Source organism: Onychostoma macrolepis, chromosome 19, assembly GCF_012432095.1.
Source record: "Onychostoma macrolepis isolate SWU-2019 chromosome 19, ASM1243209v1, whole genome shotgun sequence".
In the NCBI taxonomy this organism is placed as follows: domain Eukaryota; kingdom Metazoa; phylum Chordata; class Actinopteri; order Cypriniformes; family Cyprinidae; genus Onychostoma; species Onychostoma macrolepis.
In genome coordinates, this window is record NC_081173.1 from 28115294 (window position 1) to 28131713 (window position 16420).

Consider the following 16420-nt stretch of genomic DNA (forward strand, 5'->3'; position numbering starts at 1 on the left):
TGTGTGTGTGTGTATGTGTGTGTGTGTGTGTGTGTGTGTGTGAGAGAGAGAGAGACAGAGGACCTTTTCCAACTTAAACTAAACACTATTTTTTTTTGTAAACCTCTCATTCGAAGAATGGGGTTCCTTGCAAAAGGAGGAAATCTTTTTCTCTTGGAAAAATGTAAGAGGGTTTTATTTCTTTATTTATTGTTTTATTCCCAATTCATTATTAGGAGTGTTATTTAATTTATTTTTATACAACCAACAGAATATATGTGTGGCCACCGCACATTGTGATAAGCTTGTATAATCTGTTAAAATTGTTTATTTGTTCTGTTCATCCTTCTTTTTCATACATCTCCCACACAGAGAGAGAGCCTCAGAACGCAACCGGCCACGTGGTCCGCAGATTGGCAAACCCCCCGGATGAGCATAAAATCTTCAAAAACATTCCTCAGGGCTTCATTTTATCTTCTGTCACTGGACGAACACAAACAACATGGCTGCATCCGAAACCGCCTACTTCTCTACTATATAGTAGGCGAAAAGCAGTAGGCGAGCAAATAAGTATGTCCGAAACCTCAGTATTCATATTAGAGTAGGCGAGAATTACCTGGGTGACATACCAATTCTCGCGAGATTCGGACGTACGTCTACTTAAAGTGCGTCCGAATATGCCTCTTACCTACTATATAGTAGGGGAAAAGCAGTAGGCGAGCGAAGAAGTATGTCCGAAACCTCAGTATTCATAAAAGAGTAGTCGAGAAGTTCCCGGATGTCCTACTGCTTCAGCCCAGATATTTGTGATTTTGCTGTAAAAACACGTCTCATTATGTTTAGCGAACGAGTGCATTTCCAGAGTGCATTTACATAAACCATATACATCTTAAAGACGATTACTAAATGTCTATTTAATATGAGACAGGAAAATGTACTAAAATAATTGCAGATGAGCACATCACAACATGAACACACATCTGAGTGAGATGCATGTGTTATTATGTAGAATTCACTGTCAACACTGCTTTAGATGAATGTAATGTAAATATACAAATCTACGTGGAGTAACTAAACATAACTTATCTGTTTTATTTGTCCATTAGTATTGTAGATAATCTGAGGAACATTTGTGTTGAATAAAAAGTGAGTTAACGCATCAGCAACCACCTCAACATGTAAATGTAGTATTGATCAGATAAATCACAGCTGACTGACTCTTGTCTGGATGTTACAGACACACACGTGTGTTTATCCGCTGAAGACTGACTGATGAAGGAATGCTGCCATCAAAGCCTCTCAGTGAGTACACTATAGAAATGAATAAAACATCTTTTAAATCTTAAGGTGTAGTTTATTTTGGGTTGGGGGGAACGCACACACACACACACACACACACACACACACACACACAAACAAAAGGATTGAACAGCATTGAGGCAAGTAAATAATGACTGAATATATATATGTTTGAAGAAATAAACTAAGAAATAAGCAGCTTTATTGAGCGTTTGTGTCAAGGCACAAAAAAGCATTTACAGTTAAATTTTTAAATTTTAATTTATTCATTTTCTTTACATTTACAATTATGCATTTGGCAGACACTTTTATCTGAAGTGACTTACAATGCTCTTATTACAGAGACCCCGATTCCCCCAGCAGCTCGGAGTAAAGACACCGGTGGTGACGACTGCGGAGATCGAACCAGCAACCTTCTGCTGACCAGTTCATTACACCGCAAAAGTAATGAAGCTATATAAAAAAAATTAGCATGTAATTGTAAACATATGAAATTTAAATTTGTCAAGAAATGGAATGCTGACAATATGATATGTAAAATGTTTTGCTCTGTGTAAATGTGTTACAGGTAATTGTTCTCATGGAGAGCAGCACACAGATGTTTGGAGCAGACACAGCAGCAGCCAGATTGTCCTGCACGCATTCTTCTGCTCTTGTTCAAGATTGTGTGTTTCAGGGAGCCTCATCCTCTCTGTGCTCTCAGACAATGATAGCCTCGATGCCCCTTTCTCATCCATGATCAGATTCAGTGTGACTGCAGCAGTGAGGGATGTGTTTGTGCGCCTGTCGCTCTTATTTTCCTTTTATTATTATTATTGAAGAACATACAAGCTCAGGGAAATATGGTAGTATCTTTAACAATGAACAATCATAATGACCAAAAGAAAAGAAAAGAAAACATAACTATAATGGGTTTGCGTACATCATAGTATAATATTATACACAGGAAAAAAAGATTGAATATCTTTGAATAATCATAAAATTCATATAATACATTAAAATTGCATTTGTTTTTGTTATTTATAAGCCTCAGGGATGAAACGAGAGAGATATTCAACCAGAAAAAGAGGACAACAAGGAGATTTAAGCTAGTTTTACGTGTGGGTGAACAATTTTGCACATGAAATTAAGAAATTAATAACATATTCAAGAGATAACGATTTATAATTTATTTTTAATGAAAATATCTTTAAGGATTAAACTGTGGGTTAGGCTATATTAGTAGTTAAAAATATAAAAACTTAAATCAACCCCAAATTTATTGGTTATACTACAATCATAAGGGCAGCTGTTTCTTCAACAAGACCAAAAATGAGCAAATTTCATCAACATCAAAATTTACAGATAGATGAATTAAGCCTGTAGCTCATATCTTTTAAGTTTGTGTTTGCGTTTGTTATAACGTCATAAATCACATGATAACGTAAACATGGCGGATCGGATTCATACGAGATTTGGCTGTAGAGTACGTACTCTTTTAGCGTCCGTTAAGTAAGTACTTCTTGAAATTAAGTACCTACTCATTGAGTATGCGGTTTCGGACGCAGCCCATATCTCATCCCTGGATGACGTTGGAATTTCACGCATGCTGATCCCCACATCTGGATCTCATTAAGGGGTCACGGGGTCAACACAACATGGGTGGGCCGCGTGGGGGAGGGGGAAAGGTCATAAGCTATGCCATATTTACTACTAACACAGACATTATGAATGTGCAATTTTTAGTTAAAGTCACTTCAACAAAAATTTTGATCTAGATAAAAAATTTTAAATAAAGAATGTGCCATATTGTCCAATATTACTAAAGGCCTTAAGTTGTTAGTTAGAATTAAGTGTAACAGGTTGTGTATCAAGTCTTATTTGCTGTATTTGATGACTAGAGAAAAACAGCTGATGGAAAATTCCTGTCTCAGTGTGAGCAGGGGAAGATTAATCAAAATAAAAAATACTAAGAATTTGATAGCAAGTCACTGATTATAGCTAAATAAATGTATATAAATTACTGTATACAGATTTACTTATTAATCTTCTGTAGCAAACTGCTATGGTACAAAAATACTTGTAATTTTTTTTACAGGCCACATCACATAGAAATAGTTCAGAAATAGCTGAATCCATGCACCACAGCCACCGTTGTCAACTATCATTTTCTTTGGAATCTACTTTAATCACAAGTTGACGCTTAAGAGCTCTTTAAAGTACTAAATTATATTTTCTGGTGTCATATCTGAGCAGCTCAATGTTCTTTCTACCTTTCTTAAGTTCTACAAATTTAGAAGTAACAAAAGTAACAAATTCTGATTAATATTTCACATCAACTTTGGGAAAGAATCATGTAGGTTGACGTCATAGTTCTGTAATTCTAGAATATTCAGTTAATTAATAGACTCTTATGGAATTAGATTTGTGCCAAATAAAATGAATGTAATTTTTCAAGAAACTTATGAAAATATAAATTGAAACTGAATAAAATGTCTGAATCTAAAAAAATAAATAAATTACAGGCAAAATCTTTGACCTCATTTTTAATATACTGCATGTTTTACAACTGTGTTCTCATCTTTCATTCGCTGATCTGTACTTACAAATGCAGTGCCAGAGTTTTCATTTACGCTTCTAAAGTTTTCGTTTACGCTTCTGAAGTTTTCGTTCGCCATTCTGGCACACATTTCTCGTGGGGGCGGGGCTAACAGCGGTGTGTTCTCATTGGCTACTGAGTTTTTGATTGACAGCTTCTTGACCTGGAAGCGTCTGTTAGCGGCTTCCTATTTCATTTTAATGATATAAAGTTAGGAGTTTTGTTTTTGAATTAAATCTGTATTTATCTGTTGCTACTACTCTGTCAACATAAGCTTTTAGGTGCACGAGAAAACGCGAGAGAAAAAGAAGGTCATATTGAGTTTTAATTATTAAAGTACTGTAATACTGGAAATATTGTATAATGTCCAGTGTTCTCTTATTATATTTGTTTATTGCTCTTGATTCTTTTGCATTGTAGGGTCTAATTAGGTTGAGCTGTTACATTTGAAATATAATACTATCCTGTTATATATTCAGACGTCAATAAAGTCTCACTCCAACCAGGCAATCAAGCTTATTTTATTACATATTCCACACAAAGAATGTTCTTGCTGCCTATTGTTTTCATCATGCTGATCATTTTGTTTAGTTATTTTATTTAGTTAACATCATCATCTAACATTTAAAATTGGAAATACATTTTTAACAATCATCAACTCTTTCAAGTGTGATTTTTATAAACCAGTTGAATGAATGTAAATGAAAATATGAATTAATTCAAATAAATTGACATTCTTTATTGTCACTATAGCATATACACAAGTATCAAAGTGAAAGTCTTGGATGCAATTATGTTTTGAGCGGAAAGACCAGAATCCACAAAACACTAACTGCATAGTATACATAATGCACAGTATTATAATTTACATTACAAAAATGCACAAGAACATAACATACAGAATGTTTAAAATTCATATGTTTTAAACACTGCAATGATCCTTTCAACAGTTCCTGTTACAGTATAAGTTACAAAACAGTGAATGAGTATGTAATGTACTGGAGTGCAATATCAGTCTTTACAGGGATAGTCCACGCCAAAAAAAGAAAATTCTCTCATTTACTCACCTTCATGCTTTTCCAGATGTATATAACTTTCTTTCTTGACACAAAGATTTTTAAGAAAATAATCCATCTCTGAGAATCCACATAACACAAGTGAACTGTAACCCATGCACATTTGACAGTTGAGTGGAAGCGATTATTAATAGTCAAAAGTTTATATTATTAGTGTTTTTCTTATCTGTTGTTTCACTTCAAAAGATACTGATTTAAAAACTAAGGTCAGATGGATTACGGTCACGGTCGCTGTGTGTGGTTTTTAAAGCATCTTTAGGACTCACAGAGATGAATTATTTGCCTAAAAATCTTAACTTGTGTTTACCTGTCCAGTAGAAAGAAAGTACAGTAATATGCATTTGGGACAGCATGAGGGTGAGTAAAATAAAAAAAAAATATTATTTTTGAACTATCCCCTTAACAATCATATGCTGTTGGTGTGCCAATCCAAGATCAGCATAGACTAATAAGAATAAAGTGCAACCTCTTGTGTACTTGTGAACAGTGTTTGTTTTATCTAGAGCTCCAAAGAAATAAAAATATTTGCATAATATCAGGTGTCTGAAGATCAAGATCCCAGTCATTCAAAGGTGATGTGTCTTGTCTGATTCTGATGGGATTCTTGTCTGATGAGGGCTCTCTGGTACTATCACTACATTCTCTGGGTCAGCATCAGAAGTTCTTGGAAAAGTTGCTCCGCTCTCTGGAAATTGAGAAAGGACATGTATTATAGTCTAACAATACAAACTGCTTTGAACTCCCATGGCACATTTCAAACTTAAAATATTTCAAACAAATAAAAACACAATATAATTATTAATTATTTAATTGGTTTTTCCCCCGGTAGGGGTCTTGATATCGAACCTCCCATCTTTCACTTTGTGGGTCTCAAATAACGGATAATAAAGCAGCAGCAAATTATTCACAGGCAGTAAAAGCTACTAGTGTAATATTTACGGTTTCTTTTCTTCTGCACTTTTGCCGCCCAACCCAGACTGCAATAAATGCGTTATATTGTGACTGTGGGTGATTTTCCTATAATTCAGGCTTACACAAGACTTTCGTCCTGATCGCCCCTAACACCTTCTTTTCAGTCACAATACGTCAGCATGCAACAATAATTATTAAAATGTTTCTTTCTTCCCGCGAAAGTATATACGTTGTCATGATCAAACAAAAATACAGTGTGATCAGTACTGCTTATACCATCACTCTTCATGCTAATAGTATACCTACTGTTGCCAGCCGAAGTGCACAACAATGGAAAGTTAATTCCACTAGCGAAGTGATTTACACTATCCCGTCTCTCAACGGAATATCTCTAGGATCCTACAGGGGTAAGCGCTGTATTTCTATCTCAAGAAATATGCAAAAACACTTACCCCATTTATCGTAGGTCCTTGGTTGATCTCTTGACACGTCTTTCCCTGTTGATCTCGGAACAGTTTTCCCAGTTCATAGAGAGATTCCCCCCTATCCCGGACGAGCCATTGTTAGAAATAAAGTCTTAACAAAACCGAGATCTGAAGTCAGGTTGTCTGTTTGCACAAAAGAAGAGAAAAGAAACCTTTTCGGGTACCCGGGAGTCAATGATTAAAGACAAGACACAGATGTCCCGTTTAACCATAGCTCAGCTCTTTATTAAACATCGGGGAGTATATATACAGAAAAAGAAGAAGTTACTTCATCAGTTTATCACAAAGTCACATCAGACATCTAAATATGGAACTGTGCTGTTCAAGCAATCAGGCCAAAGTTCAGAGTATATTCCATTACTGCAGAATCAGCTTACATCAGCACATCATTTGTGCAAAAGGGCACAGAGTGTTTCTGCTAGAATCTAACAATTAGTATTAACTTGGTACTAAAATACCTCAAAATTACGTACCATTAATCATCTGTAATACCGCTATGTAACCATTAGATGGCTCTGTATATGCCTATATAATCATGACTGTATACCCTAGTTGCTGGAAACTGTTTTCAGTCATAATTATTTGCATTTATTAGGTTTTGCATTTGGATATATATTTAGGCATTATTTGTCAAAGTTTGTTTGTTTTTCCCCCCGAAATGTTCATCTGAAGTGACTATTTTTTCATTATTATTACAGTAAAATCTGGACACAGAAAAAGCATGGAAAAACAGCTTACCTTGCTAAAGTTGACAGCGCAGTGATTGACAGCGCGCTTGTAAGATAGCATTGGTTATTGTCAGATACAGTAAATTTAGTACTGTACACTCTATGTGCTGGGGGAAAATATGAACTAATCGAAGCAAATATGATCTAATTGAAGACTGTAACTGTGTGTAGATAACCAGGTCCTGTGATTGGACTAAATCAAGACAACTTACCGCAAGTATCCTGATAACGACGATGATTGATGATCATGATGATTATATATTATTCATCTGTGCTATTCCTAAGAAATCATCTCATCAATGTAGTGTAGCAGCAGAAAAATACTGATAAAATAATAATAAAAAAATCTTTATATATCATTTTATATCATTAAAATGAAATAGGAAGCCGCTAACAGACGTTCACATCCACACAGGCGCAAAAATACTGACGCCTTCACTTCGAGGTCAAGAAGCTGTCAATCAAAACTCAGTAGCCAATGAGAACACACCGCTGTTAGCCCCGCCCCCACGAGAAATGTGTGCCAGAATGGCGAACGAAAACTTCAGAAGCGTAAACGAATTCTTCAGAATTGTAAACGAAAACTTCAGACGCGTAAATGAAAACTCTGGAAGTGCATTTGTAAGTACAGATCAGCGAATGAAAGATGAGAAAACAGTTGCAAAACATGCAGTGTATTAAAAATGAGGTCAAAGATTTTGCCTGTAATTTATTTATTTTTTAGTTTCAAAGACATTTTGTTCAGTTTCAATTTATATTTTCATACGTTTCTTGAAAAATTACATTCATTTTATTTGGCACAAATCTAATTCAATAGACTCTGATGAAATATGGATTTTGCTGTTTTGGAAAGAGTATCCTGAAAGATATTCACCATTTGCTCCTTTTTGTGAAGTTTATTTATTTTTAAAGAATCCAAATAACATTACAATGTTTTGAAGGCCACCAATATACAAAAAACATTAATGTAACAATTTAGATTTAGTAACCTCAAATAAAGCTAAATATCTAGTTTACTGTACTGTACAGATGTTCATGTAAAGGTTTAATAATACAGTATCTTAAACATTACAACAATCAATATTATTCTATAGTACAGCTTATGATCTAAATAATGTAAAGCAAAAAGAAGGAATTATATAAACAAAAAAAGCCCAATAATCCCATAAAAGGAATAAAATATGAAGCCTACATATTGGTTGTTTAATTTAATTGATGGAATAGCCCAGTCTAGATCATTTTAAAGTAAATTTAAAGTTATTTTAAGTTTTGCAGTAGATCAAAAGATCAACATAAAGTGTGAAGTAACATAATCTTTATTTCTTATATATAATTAATGTAGAACCATAATATATATCAATCCTAACACTGAAATCTATCCTGTGTGTGTAAGTGAAAGTGTGTGTTTGTGTTGTAAGCAAGATGGACAGCAGGATTAGCATCATTTTTTTTTAACTTCATCTCTTGCATCTAGTCTCCTAAAATGTCTGAAACATATAACATTTTATTCATTTCACATGACTGAAACAGTTGCACTAATGAATAGTAATAATACAATAACAAATCCAATAATAATCACTTAGATCTTTATGCTTTTGGATCTGAATGAGCTGAGCTGTTTGAACCATCATCAGATGCTAGAATAGAAAACAAATTACAACAATTATAATCAGCATGATTATAGCTATATCAGCCAATTATACAACTTCTTATTTATTAGTTATATTACAAGAAAAACATTGTAGAACTATATATATATATTTTTTTTTAAAAACATTACTATTAACCATGTCATGCCCAATGGCAGAGCTCATCTGCTATTAATAAATATTAAGCAAAGATTATGAAAGATTTACCATTGACAGGGTTGAAGCCTGAAAAACAGAAAAAACAGAGAGGTGAAATATTAGTTAAATCATTTCACTTATCAGAGCAGCACACAAATGTGCACAAAATGTAATCAGTAGTGATTATAGTAACATCTGAGTCTCTTTCTCACCTTTGTTTTTCTGATAGACCTTATACCCAGCAACAGCAATGATCACCAGCAGGAGGACAACAGCAACAACACCAACAATGATGCCAATGGGAACAGGAGCTGAAGAATGTGATCAAACAAAAATATCAGGTTATTAAAGATTCTGACAGTACAGTACTGCCTAACCAGATACTGGCAATAGCAAATGATTTCCATTAACATTTTTTGACTTTCATGGTCTACTCATCAAGACAATCTCTCTCACCATAGTTAGTTTTGATCTTGTCCTCTGTCAGGATGCTCCTGATGGTTCTGCTCTTGTGCTCCACCACACATTCATACACATTCATCTTCCAATCATCAGGTTTAACACTGAGGGTGCTCGTCTTCTGAAAGGTCCCGTCCTCATTGACAACAAGTTCACCGAGATCCACATCCTCATCATGATCTTGTTTGTTTTTCTGCCAAGAGATTGTTACTTCTTTGGGGTAAAAACCCGTAGCATGACACGTGACTGGAGACGAGGGAGACTTCTGCAGCAGAGACACCTCAGGAGAGACTGAAGAGAAAGAGTACTGACTGATAAATACACTACAGAAGGTGAATAGAGATTTCTAATTCATTTCTGTTTTGTAAATCAAACAAGTGGTTAGACATCTACCAAAATACTGTTACTGATATTCATGTGACTGATCTACCTTTTCTCTCAAGAGTGCTCTTTCCATACTGCAGGTACTTCTTTAGCCACTCAATGCATTCCTGAGTTCTGTATTGTTTTTTTTGTTCAAGAAGAGCTTTGTTATTGTTCACTTTTACTAGAGTGATATGTGCCTCTGGCACAGTGGAAATGTATCTCAGGTTCTTCAAATCAAGAGAAAAGAAGTCCTCTCCATCATATCCATGCTCATCAAAACCATCCACATCTCCGGTCTCCTCATCCCAAGAACAGCCATACATTACTTGATTTATATGTACACCTGAGAGGAAAAAAAGAGAAAGAGAGCAGGAGAGACCAGAAAAGAAAATGAATAATTGAATTAAGATATTAAACAGGAAAATGTCAGTTTATCTGTTTATCAAACTCATCAAATCTGTAGGTTATTAAGCTCATACAGATACTGCAGTGGTCTCAATAAAAACAATGGACAACACTATTGTCATGTGGCACATGTCTTAACCCATAAGTGACATTAACAAGCATTAATAGTAATAGATAATGTGACAAAATTTCACATATAATGTAAAGCGTGTGCTGTTCTCACAACTGTGCTGCAGGTTTAGTTTAATCAGTCACACATGATCAATTAACAGCTGTAAAGTGTAGAGACTGTAGTGTGAGTGAGAGAGAAACATGTTGAGTATCAGAGTAAAGAAGAGATTTACATTACAAGCGGCTGCTGGAGTAAATGATGACGAGGATCAGTAAAGCCCTTTTACATTTCTTAAAGAAACTGGATTAAAGACGTAATAAATGAACAGTATGTGTTTTTTCTGCTTTTATGTCAGGATTGTATTCCTGCAGTATTAAACAGCATGTAAATGTGAGTAAAGGTCAGAGGTCAGCGAGTCTCACAGTGTTAATCTGCTCAGCGTGAGTCTATCAGTGTGTTTGTGTTCAGTCACTCAGAGACTCAGATTTTATCTGGTCTGTATGAGGACAGACTCGTCTTCACTCACAGACGTCACAAACTTCCCATCATCCTCCACAGAGCAGCTCACACGTCTCTACAGCTTCAGCGATCAGAGCTGCTGGATATTTACTCTCTGAACCAGAAACTCAGAGCGGTTTAAAACAGCAGAGAAGAGCTCTTTGTGTGTGTTTCGTCTACAATCTGAGGATCAAACGTCTTAAGAAGGACAGAACCTGAAACCACCTGCTAACAGTCCTCAGAGAAACACATGATAAACTCATTAAATCATGTCTGAATGAGAAAGGGTTGTGTGAGGGTTTGTTTCAAGATTTGATGTAGGCTATAAAAATATCATTAGCTCAGTATAAAAGCAATAGAAATCAATGGAACTAATTTACTCGCTGACAGCTGTCCATCATCCTCCACCGCAGCAGATCGAAGATGACAGACAGATTGACAAGACAAACTTTATGTTGCTTGAGAAAGCAGTTTAAAAGCGTGAAGTTTGAAGTAGTTTTAAATCTGAATTGTTTTTAAAAGCTTGAAGTTTGAACACCTCAAATGTAACTTTTTGTTATAGGCCCCCTATAAAAGCAATAGAAATCAATGGAATTGATCTACTTATCAATCTGAAAAGTTGTACTGAACAGCTGTATCAGTAGATTAGTGATCAGCGATCAGTAGATTAATCTCACAGAGATCAGAGTATCTGTGACATTCTGATCAATAAATAATAACTGATCAACATTCCTTCTTCTCTAATAAGAGCAAAGCAACTTAATTTCCATCTGAATCTGACAAACCCATCTGATCCTGAGCTTCAGCAGCAACTGAACGACCGCAGGAGAACAATGTGATTCTGAGGAACCACAGTAGACGACGAGAAACATTGAGTCATAAAGATCCTGTGATTCACAGAAAACAGATTCTTCGAGAAATCAGCCTTGATTTAATTCAGCAGGATGTTCCATCAGATCACTGCAGCTCATCTAAAGCATTTCTGCACACACAATGAACTGTTTCTCTTCTGTTTCTAAGTCAGAACCTGTTCATTTCTTACAAAAAAATAAATATTAATCAAATTATTTATGGCGTTTGGTTCAGTCAGTTAGCAATCTACAGCAACACAGCAAAATAAATTATTTATTAACTGAGATGTGAGTTTATCATCTGAATTTATTAAAATGAGAGAAAGACTGGTTGCTGTGAAATAATACAAAGACAATAAACAGACGTGATTTCTATTGCGATGTCCTCTCTATGAACACGATCAATCAGTGCACAATCAGTGTGATCTGACTCACAAATCAATGACTCTTATGAATCGGTTTGAGTGAATCACTCACTGAATGAATCGCTCGGAGCAGCTGTCGACTGATTCGCTGCAGCGGATGTCATGTGATTTTCATCACGTCCAATCAAACTGAACCATGAACTGTTTCTGTGTTGTGTGTATTTCAGGCTTGTTACAGACAAACATTAAGAAGAACATTCTGTCATAATAAATGGTACTTTCATTTAAAAAGAAATGTTGCCAAAAGTAGTATTGATTATGCTTAATATTTTTAAGTATTAGGATCAATTATTCTTCAAGTACTTAAAAGAATCATTAATGAATCAGTTAATGAACTGGAGCCTTAAATTCCTCATGATTCCTGTCACTCATCTATTATTTTACTGTCTAAACTGATCAAGATGTTTCCATTCAAAGTTACAAATTAAACTTGTACGCAAAACTGGAATATCGCATAAAACATTTGTGAATAAAGCACCGTTTCCATCCAGCGAGTTAAAGAAAACAAAATCATCACTTCTTGATTAACTTGCGCTAAATATCACAAAGAAAAAATTAATTTGCTGCAGCAGGAGAAGGCAGTGTATAATACTGTAGCGTCTGTGTAAGATCAGTGATGGCTGATTACACTTTGTTTTTAGAAAAACCTTTTAGCCTTTGACATTTGCATATAAATTACTGACCTGGCCTCATTGTTTACATTTATATGGGTGCTAAATTGCAGATAGTCTTTTTCATTAACAAGAGGACGCTAAACAGGACGGCTATAGGGTGCCCTATAGTCTGCATCAAGCTTCAAACACATTCCACAGATTAGGGGGTGACCCCCGTGCCAGGGACCAGACCAGTGTCTGTCTTCACAATTTCCAATACACGTCACACACACACCTAAAGACATTTTCTCTATTTAGGCCATAATTAAACAGTTATAAATGTATCTGCGTATCATGTGTTGTATATGTATATTCCCCTGTTATATTAACTTAGTTAAAACCCTTTTCTTGTATTAGTTAGACGTTAAATGCCTATATTCCAGTGTATGAGTGTATCTCTTCTTTAATATCATTTGAAGGTTACTTTCTTGGTATCAAAATGATCTCCTCTTTATTTCTCACACAATGATGTACACTATGTGGTCGTGAAATGCATCAAACTATTCTTACTGTGTTTTGAATTAAAAGCTGCACTAGCGTTCCAGATCAGCAATAAAATTTAAACGGGCCATAAACGGAGACAAAGGGAGCTTCTCCCACTCAAAATGCACGCCTCTGATTGGCCACTCCACCCACGAAATGGGTGCGGCAATGAATCATTAAAAGTTCTGAACGCAGACTAATCATCGCTCAAAACTCTTCTTCTTGAGACAAACACACTCCAAAACTCTCCTCTTGAGTTTAACCTTCTGGCAGTGTTTACCTTCAAGTAACTTGTGGACTTGCTGTGGACATCTTCAACTTCCTCCTCAAGAAATCATCGAGAACCTCGTCTACCGCATCAAGACTTTTATTCAGCAACAAACCAATGCAAGTAACCATTTACAACTGATTAGATGCGAGTTTAAGTTTGAACCCCTTTTAAGGTGAATTGTGACTCTGATGATTCTCATGTTAGGTTGTGGTTAATTGATGTGAAATACTGCCATTCTTTGCTCTTCTCTCTCTTTTCCTTACTTTCCTTCATTCTATATATATGTTTTGCTTAGTTTGCTTGTATGTTAGTTATAGTTTCGTTTATTAAATCCCTTATATTCACAATTGATTGTCTCTGTGTTCCGCTCACATTTCGAAGTCACTGAATGATTGCTCTTTGCTACATGCTAAACTACTGCTAGCACTGTATAAGCAGGAAGGCTATTGTTCCTTGGCCAGGAAAGTAATCTTCCTAGAATTGATAAATAATTATATTGTCTGCTCGGTGGACGGACAGATCAAGTAATTGTAATATCGATTCTGCTACAGTTAATTCTAAGATCTAATCTAAATATTTATTATTAATTATAACCAGTTATAATTAATTATAAATAATTCCCTTTTTAAGCTAATTCGCTACAATACACAGAAGAAACACGGTCATGTTTTCTTATTCTCAGAGTCTGCTGTTTGTGACGCAGTTCTAGGAGTTAATTATAACGAAGCACTTTAACGAGACTTTGCTGAAGCATTTTAGAAAGACAAAACTATATTTCAGACGCTGTGAACGAGATCGAGTCCAGTTATGCGTCCCATCGCAAACTCACACGTCTTTTTTGATGCGCATGAAGGAATTTATTTGGTAAAAGTGTTTCCATCGTAGTTTATGCGCATGTTTTCTTACCGTATAAGAAATTTATTCGAGTTGAGCGCATAGTTATGCGCATTTTTAGAGTTTATGCGCATCTTGGCATTTCCATCCAGCGTTTTTTTATGCGATATCCTAAAATGCACATAAAAATAGGTGGATGGAAATATATAAAGCAGAGTTCCCTATCAAGTTCGGTCTCTCGACACTGCGAAGCTTATGCTTGGGGGTAATCCCCCTCCTCCCGAAATACTGAAGCCTTATTGCATCACGCCGGTAAATCTTACCGGCCAATGACGCTCGAGCGCTCGAGCTAGGGGCGGAGCCACCCACTATATAGGTCGACGTCCAGCGTCATTGCCCCAGAATCTTTCTCCTTCACGAAGCAAGCATTGAAGACTTGAAAGAATTTACTCACTGCCGTTAACTCTTCTCGCCATTGACAACGCCCTAAGAGGATGCCATTTGTTTTTAGTTCATCTTTGGCGATCCGGCAAGAAGACGAGATGTCACTTAAGGAGTGCTGTGCATGCGGGGGCCCAGTTGAGCTCCCTGATGCACACGACGTGTGTACCTTCTGTCTGGGCCGAGCCCACGCAGAGGCCGCGCTGGATGGGCCTGACTGTCCTTCCTGTGAAGAAATGTCAGTCAAGACCCTCCGGGCCAGGATTTCCATTATCCTAAACTGCGCACCGGCTAATCCATTGCCTCCGCCCCCCGTCGCTGTCGAGCCGCGGGAGGAAAGGCCGAGGCAGCCATGTGCAGTAGGCCCCTCCGATGAACGCATGTCGACTCAGTTCCTGCATGCTCATCACTCAAGAGAACCACCTGTTTCTTACGAGGTTCAGCCACCGCCTCGGATGATGCGCGGACCTGGTCTCGTTTGGTGCTGCAGAGGATGAAGTGGACGCCGATGACGACGCTATGTCAACTGCAGCCTCTGGTTCAGGTGACTGGCCGCCTGCCAGGAGTCAGAGGCTTCACACAGCGAGGTGCATGAGCCCTCGACTCCGATCGATGAGGAGCTGGTGAAGATCCTGTCTGTGGCTGTGCAGGACCTGGGTTTGGATTGGTCTCCCCCTGAGCAACCAGCTAAGAACAAGTTGGACATGCGGTATCTGCAGTCGGGCCGCCAGATTGCCGCCCCCCAGAGACCAGCTCCCTTTTTCCCAGAGGTCCACGAGGAGGTCTCGCGGTCTTGGCGCTCCCCCTATTCGGCCCGAGCCCAAGCCGCGGGATCACGTATGCTCTCCTCTGTCGACGGAGCCGACCGCTGGGGCTATACTAAGCCGCCGCCCGTCGAAGAGGCAGTTGCAGCACACCTGTGTCCGTCCACACGTGGGTGGAAATCAGCGCCATCGCTTCCATCGAAGCCGTGCCGTACCACAAGCCACATCGCGGATAAGGCTTACATGGCAGCCGGCCAAGCAGGATCTGTGATCCACACTATGGCCGTTCTCCAGGCTTTCCAAGCCAAAATGCTGCAGACGTTGGATGAAGAGGGGCCGGACTCTGCCGCCTTCAAAAAGCTGCGTTCGGCCACTGACTTGGCGCTCAGAGCCACGAAAAAGACGGCCCAAGGAATCAACCGTTGTATGGGCAATCTCATCACGCTTCAGCGGCATCTTTGGCTGACGTTGACCGACATGAGGGAGTCGGAGAAAGCTCAGCTGTTGGACGCGCCCATATCCCCGCTCGGCCTGTTTGGTGATGCTGTGGGCTCATTTTCTGAGAAGTTTCTGGAGGCCCAGAAGCAGTCGAAGGCGATGAGCCATTTCTTGCCGAAGAGAGATCGGTCCGCGGCGCCTCCACCACGTTCCAGGTCCTCTTCTTTACAGCGTCCAAAAAGGCGGGAACGACCGCCACCTACTCCTTCCCATACTAGGGCGAGGGTGGACCCGGAGCCGGCCGTGAGACCAAAAGCGAGGCAGTTCCGGTATCCAAAGAAGATGGGACCCCGTCCGTCTAGTGCTGGACCAGATCCACAGCAGTGTTCCTGGCGGGATTGGTCTGAGGGGGAAGTGGCCGTCCGGAGAGATGGACGACGGGCCGCTTCGCAAGAGAGTTCGTCTTGCTGTTTTTCACCTGCCTGTCCCCTTGCATGTTGTGGGCGACAGGGGGAAATATTTGTTGTCAATAAAGTTTGCACAAAAAAAGCACAAAACAAACACTGTTCAGCAAAA

At 38.0% G+C, this 16420-nt stretch overlaps 1 protein-coding gene across 1 annotated transcript in view; it reads right to left on the reverse strand.

The window, feature by feature from the left end:
* Window positions 1-7753: 7753 nt before the first annotated feature.
* The window catches only part of LOC131525407 (class I histocompatibility antigen, F10 alpha chain-like), a 39538-nt gene continuing 30871 nt past the window's right edge, over window positions 7754-16420 (reverse strand). The window contains exons 3-7 of the mRNA XM_058752998.1: window positions 9734-10012; window positions 9301-9594; window positions 9057-9155; window positions 8914-8931; window positions 7754-8694 (exon numbers count right to left, since the gene is read on the reverse strand). Coding sequence (XP_058608981.1) covers window positions 8645-8694; window positions 8914-8931; window positions 9057-9155; window positions 9301-9594; window positions 9734-10012 — 740 coding nt within the window. The 3' untranslated portion in view covers window positions 7754-8644. The remainder of the gene's footprint in view (window positions 8695-8913; window positions 8932-9056; window positions 9156-9300; window positions 9595-9733; window positions 10013-16420) is intronic.